Raw genomic sequence first — 14799 nt, forward strand, 5'->3', positions numbered from 1 at the left:
AGAAAAAATTATCAGTGTTCATTAGTAAATACTGAAGAACAAACCATGGGTTGACTTTGTAGACTGAACATGTAACAACAGGCATGAAATGCAGTTGTCAGTTGCTTTGGGCACAGAACACCGTATGTAATCACAGTGCAGAGCAAAGCAGTGTGTTCACTGATGCTGAAGGACTGGGAGATCATACAGGAGCCGACGACGTTTAAAGGTGTGCAGTACATTATGGTCTCCCGTAATTGCATGCATTGTTCAGAACAAAACTCTTTGTGGCATTCCATTGCCGTTGCTGTTTTTTCATATTTTAGGTTATATTACCATTGGCTTTCATAGATGACAAGCCTTAATCAACTGCTGAGAATGAGCACCTAATCTGCTTTTTGGTTTAAATACAGTCCTATATTTTGCAGATTTCTTTACATATTAGAGATGAGCAGAGAAAAACAAGTAAATGCAAATATCTTATGCAAAGAAGTTAAAAATAAAGTTACTGATGAGAGGGCACAGCTACATATGGGCATGTACTTGCATTTACTAAAATTGGATAAATCACTGAATATTTCAAGTTGGAAGGAACCCATCATCAAGTCCAACTCCCTGCTCCTCACAGGATTACCTAAAACTAAATCATATGACTAAAAGCTTTGTCCAGATGGTTCTTGAACTCTGACAGGCTTGGTGCCAGGACCACTTCCTAGGGGAGCCTGTTGCAGTGCCTAAACACCCTCTCAGTAAAGAAATTTACTTCTGGTTTAACTTTCCCTGTGGCAAAAAGAATGATTGTGGGTTATCTTTTAACTGTACTCCTTCACTTGATCTCCTTTTGTTCACTTCGCTAATATTCTAAAAGTATAAAAGAAAAAAAAAAGCACAAAATATTCAGCCAACTTTAAGGCAAATATGAAATGCTTCCTCTTGAATATTCAGAGTGAAAGTCTAATTTTAAGAGTTGTAGTGAGTGTGTAGTAAGAATAAAATCTTACTGAATATTCTCCATGGGCTAAGCAACCAAGGGGAAAACATGCCAGACAAAACACAGCAGAGACTATAGAATATGCTGTCAGTCCTGGTACTCACAGTGGTCCTTCTTCCTCCTTGCCTTCATCTCTTTGGTGTTGTGATCATTAATCCCATATTATTGTCCTGGCTGCTTGAGGAAGTTCCCCTTTTCACTCATGTGTCTCCTGTTTTTTGGTCATTATGATGCCACCTGTGCTCTCACTTTAGATGATGAGTATTAATCATGTACACTATTTTTTTCATAAACATGCTTGTGTTTGTTAAACAGTCAAACCTCACATTTCAATAGTTCTGTGAGGTTTTGGATTTCAATGATTTTTAGAAGGAGTAATATGCATAGATCCATTTGAATTCCAGCCAAAGAAATTATTAGACTTGAAAGTTTCTCTTCAAGCAAACACATTGTCAAAACAAATTGTCCCAAAGACAATTTCTGTGACTTTTGGAAACCCTTTAAGTATTATAAAGTTCAGGATTTTTCACTCAACTAAAACATTTCATTGAAAACACCCGATTTCAATGGAAACCAGTGTTTACAGTAGTGAGGAGGAGGAGGAGAATGATGCTGATGAAATCCCAGAGCTTGCTGATCAAACCAACCAATACACAGACAGTTCAAGGTATCCAAGCCCTCCGGCTCTTAGCTAAAAGAATTGCTGGGTTTCCAAGCAGGAACTCAAACCATAAAGGAGTCTACCCTGTAATGGATGATGGAATATATTGTTTTTATCTCCTCACAGATTACCTCCTGTAATTTTCACCCCATTAGACAACCTCTATTTAACACTTCCCCCCTTTCTGGTGTTTCAGCAAACCTAAGCATTAAGTCTGATGCTTAATTATATCTTTTTCACAGGCCAGTTGTTTCCTTGGTCACTGTCCAAAAGGTTGTCTCCAGCTAAGACAGGAGGTCAACAAGGAGGCGACTGAAGTAAAAACACCCTTCCAGTAGGAACACAAACAAGGAAAATTTATTTATGTGGCACACATTTTCATGTGTGCTCTTGGTTTTTTTATAACAAATTGTTAGGAAATAAAGGAGCCAAAGCATACCATAGGAGTATTTTAAAAACCCAGGCTTTATTTTAAGTCACATTGCAGTTTCCATACACCCCTTTGTATCTTGCACTCTGCAGTGAACTTTCTTCTCAGCATGAATCTACAGAGAGTATTCTAAATAGAGACTGGATGTATCAGTGCAATTTTCTTGGGTCTGCCCATACAGAACCCATTTAAGCAGCTGTGTGGACACTCCCCTTGTAAAGCAGCAGCACAGCAAATGCTTCCATTTAGCTCACTGCCTGTTTGAACTTTCTTTGCCTTAAGACTGTCGTGGAATATAGCAGCTACATGAAGGACAAACTAAACACACATGCAGAGGGTTTAGTTTTGTTGCCCAGATCCAGCAAAGCCTGCTGGCAAGCTGCAGAGCTCTCTGTGTAATTATTGGCCACATTTTCTATTTCTAATGTTGACAGGGAGGTTACAGCTCTGACAGTAACTGGTGGCCTTTGTTCTTTCCTGTACAGGTGACCTCACTGACAGAGGTACCAACACTTAAAACACCTATGCATATGAAAGAAGCCTAAATGATGCCAAATTTGTGCACATAACAGCCAAAATATTGAAGGGAAATGCTCATCATGAGAACAAAGACCATTGAGGAGTCAGTGGTTTCACAGGGCAGCTTGAAATGCAAGAAACGTACACCACTGTCCTCAAGTGATCTGACTACAGCCTTTTGCCTTAAACACTCTTTCTATATTTACATTTTTCAGAAGGAAGGATGATAGAAAGCTTCCCATTACCCAAAGTCTATGGAAATTTAAGCTGGAAAGGAAAATATCACGTGAGCTGTCCAAAGGGCTGCACCCCTCATAGCTGCAGTTAAAGGGGATAAGACAAGTGGCATTTGATTTGAGTCACTTGCAAGTTTTAGCCCACTCCAGCCTGTATTTGTTACTGGTTTGAGTTTCACAGCAGGATAAGCAGTGCAGGAAAGTCCATTCTTCCTGAATATTACTTACCTGTTAATTTCTAAGAAATTCTTTTTTGTTCATGATGTTAGCAACCATAAAATGTTACAGCTGATGAGTAAGGTAACTCGGCTTGTCTTGAAGCAGTTGTTTCGATAGCAGCAATGAGAGCAGCAAAAAGAAGTTGCACTCAAAGTGCAGACAGATGAGAGGCTGTCAAGGAGATGTAAAAATGGATGTAAGTTTAAGGAAAATCCATGAATATCCTTAAAAATCAAATGAAAACGCAAAATCTGATAAGGAGAGAATTTTTGACTTAAAAATAAAATTAAATCCATTTGTCATTAAAATATGCTATGAACTTGAGTTAGGTTGAAAATTAACAAAAGGTTTCTGTCAGTAGCTAATAGAATATTCTGCTGGGTTAGCTTTTTCTTATGCACATTTAACAAATATTCAGATAATGAATCTTTCAATTGTTAGTTCAGTTTGATTGAGGGCGTGTGGGTGGTTTGCATAACAACTGTTACACCCTGAGAGTGTTTCAAAACTATTGCAAGAAACATTAAACGTGATGTTCTAAAGCATAACATATCGGGTGTATTAAATTAGAGGTTTGCATTTGAATTTTCCTGCACAACACATATAATTTTTGAATATTATAAATAGATTACTTAATTATTCTTCCAGAGGAAGGATAGGTAGAGAATGTCACCTAATTCTGTAGCACTCTGCAGGTGAGGAGTATCTGGTGGTTAAGTTCTGACTGCATGATTCTGTTTCATGAGTAGTTACTGACTCCTTGTGAGAGCAATCCAGAACCTCAGGCTCCAGCAGGCACTTGGGTGCCACAGTGTTGACACACTGAAGCTGGGCTGCCAAAATTGACTTTGTTTACCATCGAAGCTCTGGGGCAGACTGAAAGCACACACAAATACAGGAGGGTCCTTTGGGCTTAGAGGCTGAAGTGTGGACAGAGCTGTCTGTGGAAACAGAGCTGAAGGCTGCCCACAGTGGGACCCTGCTTGTGCAGTCTCAATGACCAGAGCTCTTTAATTGCAGCTCCACTGCTTATTCCACTAAAGGCAGCAGCAGGAGCAGAAAGGTTCTCACTCAGATTCAAAAAATATTTATATACACTTGATCATTTCATAATACCCTATTCTGCTTAACAAGATGTTCTGCAGTTTCTGGAAATCACATGAGTTCCTAGGGGAAGAGTTTATTTTTATAAGTTGAGCTTTTGCAACCATTAGCTGCATATAATGTTCTGATCTTTGGGGAAGGAAAACGCTTATAAAAGACACCAGGGGTAAGTAATAAACATATCATCAAACACCATTATTTGGGATAAAGATAAAATTGGAAAACAAACAAAAATGACCTTTCCATCCGAAGAGAAAGTCCGAATTAATTTCTGACATGGTGGCACTGTTGTGTAGTGAAAGTAAATTCATAACCCTTACCTTGACTTGTGTTCAAAGTCACACAGAACTGAGAAGGTTGATTCAAAGCCTGTTGAATTAATTCAAGTCTTTCCCTTCCCTATTGTGATTCTGAAAAAAAAAAAAAAGGGACAGTGTTGTATGAAAATAAATGCTGGTCTCTGAAAAGAACCTATCTGGAAAAATAGATTTATCTGGATTTATGTTGAACTGCCTGATGAAGTGGCATTAGAGTTGCAAAAATGTCAGAGAATGTTACAACTTTTGTCCTTTAACATTAAGAAGCCACAATGTCCAGCAGTATCTATTTTGTCCAGTCAGTGAATACCTTGCAGCTGATCTACTGCATTTGTTAGATCAGTTGTTGCCAACTAAGAACAGCAAGTGTATTTCTCTACTGATTTACTTTAAAGGCAGCATAACAACCTTCATCTTTCCAGTCAGCAGTACTTGCTCATTTTTTTCATTGTCTTGTATACAATTCTTAATTTCTATGTCCTGGAATTCAGCTATCCCTTCAGCTTTAAAGCCTTTTATGTGGAATGAAAGGTGAAAATAGCATCTTCTCATTGTAATGCCTAAATTTGATGTATTTTATATGATATATTGTACCAGATTCTGTCATTTTAACTTTATGAAAATGGTACATCTACTTGTTTGGGTTTTTTTTTCTATTTTAATACTGTTTATGGAAAATTGCTTTTAGAAAATAAATTAGAAAAAAACCCACTGGTTTTAGAAAAGACCTGAGAAAAGGCACAAGACTTGGAAAAAATTGAAGCATTTGGTTTTTTTCAAGTTAAAACGTCATCTTCAAGGGTTTTGGATGGGATTGACATTTTATTATTGGTCAGAGCATTTTGTGATTGTTGCTTCACTCTTTTATTTGCTGCAGTTTCTGCTCATCCCTTGTTCTTTTTGTTTGCCTCTTCATTATTTACACAAGAGTCAGGATTTCTGTCAGAAAGCATCAGGTTTTTAGGTCACAGGTAGGGTGATCAGCACCTTCACATTCTGCATGTATTGTCATTCAGAAGTCAGCAGACAATATTTCCTTATGTGTCTGATACAGGGAATGAAAAAAAATCCTACTTTAATGTCACTCCAGTTATATTAGTATTCAACCCAGATTTTGTAAAGTGAAAATTGCCTGTTTAATGTGTGTATGAATACTAATTCTCCACACTGAGAATTGTTTTTCCGATAATGTCTAATTTTAAAATATGGGACAAAACTGCATCTGGCTCTGCACAATGCTCTAGAGAAGACTGAACACCCCACAGAGACAATTTTGAGTATGAAAAACTGTTTTCCTTTGTGCAAAGCAGGGCATTCTCCAGATACAGCATTAGTCTCAGCACCACTTTCATTTCAAGGACTTAAGACTGGCACCAGCTTAATATGAATATCTTTGGCAAGAACTGAGCACCTTTTGCCAGTTTAAAGCAAAGCCTCTATAAATTTATCAGAATTTTATGAGATGTTACATCTCCCAGAGTGAGACTGAAGAATGAACTTTTCTATAGCTTCATTTTATTTTGATGTAGAGATTGGGGAAGTTTCCTTAAGCAGTTACAGTTGCTATAGTGGTAAAATATGTCTCAAATGCTTGTCTGCATTTCCTGGAAAGTCAACATGGTCCTTTGCTTTAGTATTTCACTGTATTTGTACTTCACCCATGAATATTTGCTACAGTTGGTGGTCTATCAACAATTTTGTTGACTGATAGTTCATTCCAATTCTTCTCATAAAGAAAAAAGAAAAAATCTGTGATAGTAGCCTCAGAAAATGTTAAAAATAACATGAACAGCAATTGACAGTATAGGACAATCAAATAATGAGAATTTAATTTCTAATTTGTTCTAGCATCACCGTTCTTTGGTAGGATAAGAGGAAATTGTAAAGAGCTTTGAGTGTGAGAAACTGCTGGGGGCGCTTGATTAAGTAGAATTGCTACACTTGTGAGCTAGTGGAGGTGTAACTTCTGTAGTACAGAAGCACTGAACCTTTGCCACAGAATCACACTGAATCTGATAAAATTAATCCATGTTGATTTCAACACATTCATCAGCTAGTCCCTGCGGCCAGCTGCTTTAAACATGGTAATTACACAAGGTGGAGCTCGAAGTTACAAGTCCAAAGAAAACAGTGCTGGTAGTTGCTGCCTAATCCTCAGCACACAGAGGCAGCTCTGGCTTTTGGCTCAGCCTTCTGGTGCATTATTTTAGACCTTAAGAGGTTGTATGTGTAAACAGTAATTTTCTCTAGAAATGAAAATGTAGAAATCAGATTAATCTGTCAATGCTGACAAATGAAAATATAAACTGATATCAAGAGGACTCTAAACAATTGGTTATAAATAAGGATAGTTAATGTAAAATATTTGCAAAATACTATCCAAATGGTTCTTGTTCCATCCATTTCTGTGACATGCTTCTGCAGCATGATTAAAATCTGACAGCCTCAGGGATTATTTTACTCTGCAGTATTTATTTCTGTAGTGCATGTAGAGACAGCTTATTTACAAACAGGAGTTAGTTTTGGCACATAAGACACTCAAGCAAACAAAGATTCCTGGAACTAGAAAGAAAGCTTCCAGTAAAACAGAGACTGAACTCTCAAAAGTTCAAATAATACCCAAACTAAACATTACCAATCTTCAGAGATTACATGTCTTTACATTTTGTTTTTCAAGTGCAGTGGTAACAGAGTGTTTGGAATCATATTTCTGTCCTCTGGAAGTTTGTAATTTTCTGATACTACTTTTGCTTCAGCAGACACTTAGTTTGGCTTTCTGTGGTGTTTTTTAGAAATACTGAATCTCCTCTGCATTGAGGCAATTTATTTTTGTTGTAAGTGTCTCCCTTAGATCCACTATGAAAAGACAGCCTTCCTGAATTCACAGGAATCCTAAAACTGGCATAGAAGGTGCTGAATTGGCCTTATGTTTAACTAGGAACTCTCTGTGTACTGATTATTACAGTGGTTTATTTTCTCCACAAAAAGAAGTAGGTGTGAGCATTGCCTTTACTGTACATTCCTTTCCTGCTTGAAATCATTTTGTTTGTCCAAGTTTGACTAAATAAATTACTTATCTTCAGGGTATGAAAGAGGAAGAGGAAGCAAACAAGAACAAGGGGATAAAAATATCACCAAAAATATCAGACAAAATAGGAAGCCCAAATTACTGCACATTTCATTATGTCAGGAAACATAAGAAAGCAGACAAGAACATGCAGAATTTGTGCTAAAAGTAACGATTAACACTTCATTTAAGAAAAAAAAATCGGATGCATCTGATTCATCTAAGGAATTGGGATGTATTAAAAGATGTCAATGAGTTGTGGGGAATAGAATAACTCATCCATGTGGACTTGGCTTCTAGGACATCCACTGATGTTCCACTGCAATCTCTCTGCAGTGTAATCAGTAATTCCCAGACAGATGGGAACATGCTATCAATGCTGAGTAACATTTCTCTAAAGGCATTGTTGGTGAGCTGGAGGTGTAATATTCGTGGAGGAGTAGTCACAGAGGTAATATTTCATTTGTTAATCAGACTCCCATAAAGCTGTCTCTTTGAAAGTCAGGGTTTTCTGCAGTTTGGTGCTCTCTGGCTCCAGTAAAGACAAACAGCAGAGCACCAAAACACTCAGACTCGGTAACCTGATTTGGGATTTATCATTCCCTTGTATGCAGGGTGAGGGCTTCAAGTACAGTTTGGTAGGACTGCAAATGCGGTGCAAATAATTTCGAGGAAAGAAATGAATTTGATCAACAAGTTGTTAGAAGAGCTGAATTTCTTCCTCAGCAAAGAAGCAGCTCCCTTTTCTTACTGACTTTAATACTGTTGACTAAATGTGGGAAGCTCTGGCTCATGCCCACTAAGTTCAGTGAGAAACATCTCAAATCCAATTTTGGATCAGGCACATTATTTTGATGGCTTCAAGGAAGAGGAATAGATAGGACTATAAGGGGGTAGAGCTGATAAAATGAAATCTTGAGCCTCACTAAATTCAATGGGAATTTTACTGTTCACTTAAAAAAGGCTGAAAAGGTCCATGGTATATTTACTTTATTTCAATTCAGCTAAAGTATATTTCGGTGGGTTGGCTATGGAATTAATAATAACAACAACAACTATTATTATTATTACTATTATTATTATTCAAGACCTGAGTTTTCCTATCACCAAGCTATTAAAAAATGTTAAAGTTTTACAAAAAGAGCAAAAAATAATGAAACAATTCAAATTCCTTGAAAATTGGAAAAAAACCAGCCTGAGGGTACCAAATTTTTATATTTTAATACATTCTGTCAGATAGAAGGAGTAAAACTGAGCCTTTTGCATTTACAAACACCAAGCAATTTCACAGGCATGAGCACCAGAAAAAATACATTTCTACCAATGACAGGCTCATGCATTATGGTTCAATAAAACCTCATCTGCAGATATTTAATCTGCTGAGTGCAGTGGTGTAACAGTCCTGTTCTAGAGGAGCCATATCACTGGCTCAGTGTAATTGTTGCTTTCCTGGCCCTTAGGAGCTTAATTCCTGAAGTCAAGGTTATGTGTTTCTGGGCTATATCTATAAAAGGCAACTAGAGAGAAGAAAATGCACACAGGTGATCAGGAATAATAAAAATAAAGAATTAAAAGTCCATCTCCATTCTGCTTTTAAAACTACACGTTACGTGAATATTGATATTAAAATAGCTTCTTTTTCCATGCTTCAATGCCTTTACAATATAGTTCATTATTTCATATTAAAACTAGAAAAGCCTTTAGCTGAGAAACTTCCTTGTCTGAGACCAAAAGAAAGCTTCATTAGCATAATTCCTTACAGTCCTTCTGTTGGTATTTTCAGGGACAAAAATATAATTATCCTTTTAGTAAAAAGAAAAAAAAACAACAGAAAAACTGTGAACATAGTGAAATAATGGAAGATCCAGATTACAACTCCAGTGAAAAATGTGGGATGAACTGGATAGGAATATAAATATCACTTCTGACTGAAGCATGAAACTTAGGCAAACAACAGGGAAAAAACCCCACCCTTTTTAGAACATTTTGAGATGTGTGAAAACTACAAATGCTAGAACTGTGAAAAGGAAACTGGGAATTTGATCCATATGTTCTGGAAATGCCACTGCCCACAGCTAAATTATATTTGGAGAACAGAACAGAGAACAGAAGAACAACTGCTAACACTGTTATAAACACAGGGTCTCCCTGGTGATGCCAAGATCTTCCCATGGCAGATATTAATGAGGGACTCTGACCATCTGGATACCATATATGAAGAAATAATATTTAGTATGTTCTAGAATAATTACTGAGGAATACGATATGATTTATTAATTATTTACTAATTCTCTGAGGAGAAATCATCCTGCTAGCTCCAAGGGGAAAAAGCGCTATTCAGGGTGGTTTGCACATTGGGGTTTTTTAATATAGGTGAATATAATTTAAAAGCCTGAACTGATCTAAGTAATTCCACTGTATCAGAGAAGATCATATTTTAAGCTTGGGAAGCTCTTTGCTGTGGTATATATTTACAAAGTGAAGTATTTTTGAAATATGCAATGTATGCTATAGGAGGATGACCTGTGGAGAGATTCTGCTACTGCTTCTCAAAACCAAAAGCGCATCGTGCTGATTCCAAGAGAAATAATTACCAGATAACTTGGGCTGCCATTTACTTGTGCACAGGAATGTGTGACTGGAAGGGGTGAACTCCACTTGCTCAGCTATTACAGTCCCAGCCAAGCCCCCTACTTCTACTCTGTACTTTTAGTGAGCAGAATCTTCTTATCAATTGCCACCTTCCACTTCCTACCTGCAGGCTGACTGACCCTAGATGCTTTTTCCTCTGATAATTCAGTAGCCTGCAGTTCTCACATTCAGTTTATTCCAGACAGTTAGTACCCATTTGTACCAACAGAAACCTTCTAATATGCAACATGTGCTCTCATAACTGGTTCACATCAGTAACTTTTGCCACAGAAAGGGACAGAGACCAACATAAAGAGAGACAGATTTAAAGAAAGCAGTATGCGCAGTTTTCTTGGCCATGGCAGCAAACCCTCCCTGAAAAAGTTGAAACATATCTATAAAAAATGTTGAATGGTGGCAGCTCTATACCATCTGTTTTGTTCTGGTTTAGAAAGGAATTGCATCAATTCATGATGTTCTATATACCACCTCTCCTTCACAACAGCCACTAAGCAAAGCCTAGCAACAGTTGTGCCTATCATATTAGAATAATCAAAAATGTGTTTCTTTTATTACAAATGACATTTGAAAATTGTAACAATATAGCACTTCTGGTTTGATACTAATTTTTACTTTTCTTTAAAAAAAAGTCTTTGCTAAGCAATTTATGAATTCTGAAAATAGTTCTCTGCACATATAATCGTCAAGCTTGAACAGTTTTTATTTTTCATGTCTTTATTCATTCTTTTTTACGTAGTATTTGTGGAATTCAGCATCTGGAACGAGCAGGAAACAGGTTGACTCTCTTTGACTCCCTTTATTTCTGCATAGTGACATTTTCCACTGTGGGCTTTGGGGATGTTACACCCAAGATATGGCCTTCAAAGCTGCTTGTTGTCATTATGATCTGTGTTGCTCTTGTGGTGTTGCCCATACAGGTAAATGTGGATTTTTTTCCTCTTTAGAATTGTTTTTGAAACAAAGGAATAATAACTGAAATAATTTATTGTTGCTATTATTATTGCACAGAAAATGTCAGAAAAAAGAGACATCTATCTCTCCTATTGTGTTTTTTTTTTCTTTTCCCTGTATGTTCTTCTATACTCTAGATTTATATGAAAAAACAGAGTATTGATAACAGTTTTCAAGTGCTGATGAAAGTTTTCTGCTCCAGTCATGTACCACAGAGGCCTTACTTTATCCTGAGATATGGGTTTGTTATTAATGGAGCAATTACAAAAAAACCCCACAACAGTAGCCAGCACTTTCTTTATGAGTACAGCTTTTCCTCTGCAGGCTCTCCCTGTTTCTAATCTTGGTTCTCTCTACTTCCTCTCTTACTCTTACAGCTCAGTGCTAACTTGAAAAAAATCTCATTAAATCTGCAACTCAAGCAAATTGGGTTCACAGCTGTGTATGGAACACACTCACACAGAGCCAGCAGCACAGTTAGGAATTTTTCATGCCTGCCTAAGTTTAGGACTTCTAACAGTTTCAACAGGGAAAGAGCAATTTATGAAAATCCAAGTATTTCAAGGAGTCAGTCAGCTTTATTAAATTCATACCAAGCATTTTCCAGCTCATTAGGTGAGGCTGGATGACAGAAACCCTGAGGTTACATGGGAAACCCTACCAAGATGTTCACTGTTCCACACTTGGTGATCACCCAGCCCTTGTGCCAGAAAAAGAGGATGTGGGGAGACACTGCGTTTTTATCAAAGCCTACAGTAGACCTGCTAGACCATGAAGCTCCAAAGTTTCTCACACAGCCATGGTTTCCAGACTCTGCTGCTTTGGCAGTGAACTAAAGCTCAGAAAGCTTAGTGTGGGCAGACAACACACAAACCCTGGGAGGTTGGAAGCTCAAGCTTTTTCAGCATTAATTTTCTTGATGTTATTTGAACACTCTAATTAAATATTTAATGTATGTATTCTCAGACATATGCACCTACACAATTATATTCTCACTCAGTGAAAGATTAGTAAAATATATATTCTACTGAAAACTAAAATGGGCTCTGTTTAAGAAATTTGGAATTTCCTAGGACATAGAAATTTCATTCTTAAGGTAGTTCTGATACATACTTCAGCCCAAGAGCTCCACATAAGCAGTAAATAACCTAGAATCTACTGGCATTTCACATAAATTTACCTATTATTAGCTACTTTATTTTATACCTTTGTACTGATAATGGGGCTTCATATAGCTTTCCACAGACATAGTAGAGTGGGAGGCATTGTCTCCCAAGCTTTTGCCCTGCTGTGATATGAAATCAGTTATTATTCACAATCCAGCCTCTCCATCAGTGCAATGTGGATGAGAAAAAGCAGCTGTCACACAGCCATACAGTTAAAGTGAGCTAAGTATTAAACATGTGTTACTTACAAGAAGCTTTGAACTGGTATTTGTATGTTTTATTACAGTTTATTACAGTATTCTCTTTGGTCTGGAGGATTCAGAGTAGTAATGTTTACCGCTAACCTGCATTTATTGTTCAGCTGACAAACTTGCTGTATTAACAGCTGCTGTGTTTTTAAGTTGTGTCTAAAATTACAAGACAGATAAGAGAGTTTACAGGTCACCTTCAGAACATTATAAAATCTCTGGGAAGAGTTACTGCCCAAACTAAGAAAAATGGTGCCTCTCTCCAAGTATATTCACAGTACATGTGTGAAAATTTAACCTTTCACATGAGGGAAGCAATTATGCCACATGATACTAGAAAAAGAGAGCTCAGAAGCATAAAATACTTAAAGGAATAAGGCACCAGCCTTCATTCTTTTCTAAACTCCTATGATTAAATGTATTCTCATGGTATTTTAATGAGTTTTCACTGCTGTTTGTGTGTGTTAGATTCTGGCACTGTTGTTTGTGATCACCTTATTAGAGAACATTTTACAAAGAAAAAGATATTGTGGGCTAAGAGCAGCTTTTCATAGAGGTGTGAGATGAACGATGCAACACTGCCAAGTCATTATGGAGTTGTAGTGCTCACCTACTTGTCTCTGTTTCACTGACAATTGGCATCTCTTGCAGTTTGAACAGCTGGCATATTTATGGATGGAGAGGCAAAAGTCCGGAGGAAACTACAGTCGATACAGAGCTCAGACAGAAAAACATGTTGTGCTGTGTGTGAGCTCTCTGAAGATTGACTTACTCATGGATTTCTTAAATGAGTTCTATGCCCACCCCAGACTGCAGGTACTGAGAGTGAAAAAAAATAATTCCAAAAGAAAAGAAGCTCAAAACACTCTTTGTTTTCTTTTTTTAAGAAAAGTTTCTGAAATGGTCTTTAATTTGTAAAACTGATTTTGGGAATAGACTGGTGAATTGGGAATCTATACCTGCCATAAGAAGCCAAGATACAGTCTAGAGACATTTTATGTTGAGGTGAATAGACTAAAGAGGTAGAATTGCTGTCTTGTTGAATTATGCCAGTCTTTCTAGAAACACGTATTTCCATGCAAATTCCTTAGATTCTACCCTAAAATAGAAAATAAATGAAAGCTACTCAAATTATTTTTCCCCATTGTTTTGGGACTGGATCCAAAAATCCTCACAAGTCAAACCATCCAAAGTTTTCACCTTTTGCTTTGCTTTTTACCTGTGTTAGGAATCACAGCATGGTCAGAGGTTGGAAGGGACCACCGAGGGTCATCTGGTCCAACCTCCCTGCTCAGGCAGGGTCATCCTAGAGCACATTGCACAGGACTGCAAAGATTAGATCCTCTTGGAATGGTGGAAATGAAGAAATAAATATATGTACTGTAAAGGACAAAGACCTTGACAAAATACACAGATTTTGTTAGTGTACACACATTCCCTAGCTAATGCAAACTTGTCATATGGCTTATTTGGAACATCTAGGAGCTTATTTCCATGAGATATCAGTTTGGATTTATTATCATTGCCTTTGCTACAGACTCTCTTTTTTACTAAATCTTCTCTACGTCTTTTACTAAGTTACCTGTGGTACCATGCTTCATTAACTACTGCAAAAATCACACAGATACAATTCTCAAACGGCTGAGCACCAATTTGCCAAATCCCAAATCCAAAATATTACCCAAAACAATTAGCTAGTAAGAGGCACAAGCAATTGCACGAAGAAATCCAGTTCTTTATAGATACAAACACAAATTGAAACACAACATTTAGTTAACTAAGCTGAAGAATGAGTCAGGCTCTGTGATACACTGGAGACAAAGAAGAAAAGTCCTGGTACTACACAGGTAACTCAAAAGGGCTTATATACACTCCCTTCAGAGCTGAAAGTGAGTTGGACTCGATCCTGGAGATCTTTTCCAACCATAATGATTCTGTGCACTGGGAAGCTGAAGGATATAGATGGTGCATTGCATCCAATGCCATTTTGCTTTCTGCAAAACCCTCTGTGTCCTAGGGAAGATTCTGTGACCAGCCTGTCCTAAGCTCTCAGTCTCTCCTCTCATGTTCCATTCATCCCTCCTTTTCATTTGTGCACTTATGTAACCTTTGAAACATCCTTACTTTTCTTAACAAGGACTGTCTGTAGCACAGGAAGCAGTTTGGATTGGCCCATTAATCCAAAGGAAAAAATTTTGAGGAAATAAACTCTGTCTGTCAGCATTTTATCAGAGACATTTTTGACATCCCAAATCACTG

At 37.3% G+C, this 14799-nt stretch overlaps 1 protein-coding gene and 1 long non-coding RNA gene across 7 annotated transcripts in view; one reads left to right on the top strand and one right to left on the bottom strand.

Moving 5' to 3' along the window:
• Nucleotides 1-14799, top strand: part of KCNT2 (potassium sodium-activated channel subfamily T member 2) — a 115695-nt gene that overhangs the window by 52777 nt on the left and 48119 nt on the right. For all 6 annotated transcript variants that reach the window (XM_039556100.1, XM_039556101.1, XM_039556104.1 and 3 more), the window contains 2 exons: nt 10912-11092; nt 13192-13356. In XM_039556100.1, the coding sequence (XP_039412034.1) occupies nt 10912-11092; nt 13192-13356 (346 nt within the window). The remainder of the gene's footprint in view (nt 1-10911; nt 11093-13191; nt 13357-14799) is intronic.
• The window catches only part of LOC109145957, a 64060-nt gene continuing 51436 nt past the window's right edge, over nt 2176-14799 (bottom strand). The window contains exons 7-8 of the long non-coding RNA XR_005602504.1: nt 4460-4549; nt 2176-3206 (exon numbers count right to left, since the gene is read on the bottom strand). This is a non-coding gene — a long non-coding RNA (uncharacterized LOC109145957). The remainder of the gene's footprint in view (nt 3207-4459; nt 4550-14799) is intronic.

Source organism: Corvus cornix, chromosome 8 (genome assembly GCF_000738735.6).
Source record: "Corvus cornix cornix isolate S_Up_H32 chromosome 8, ASM73873v5, whole genome shotgun sequence".
In the NCBI taxonomy this organism is placed as follows: Eukaryota; Metazoa; Chordata; class Aves; order Passeriformes; family Corvidae; genus Corvus; species Corvus cornix.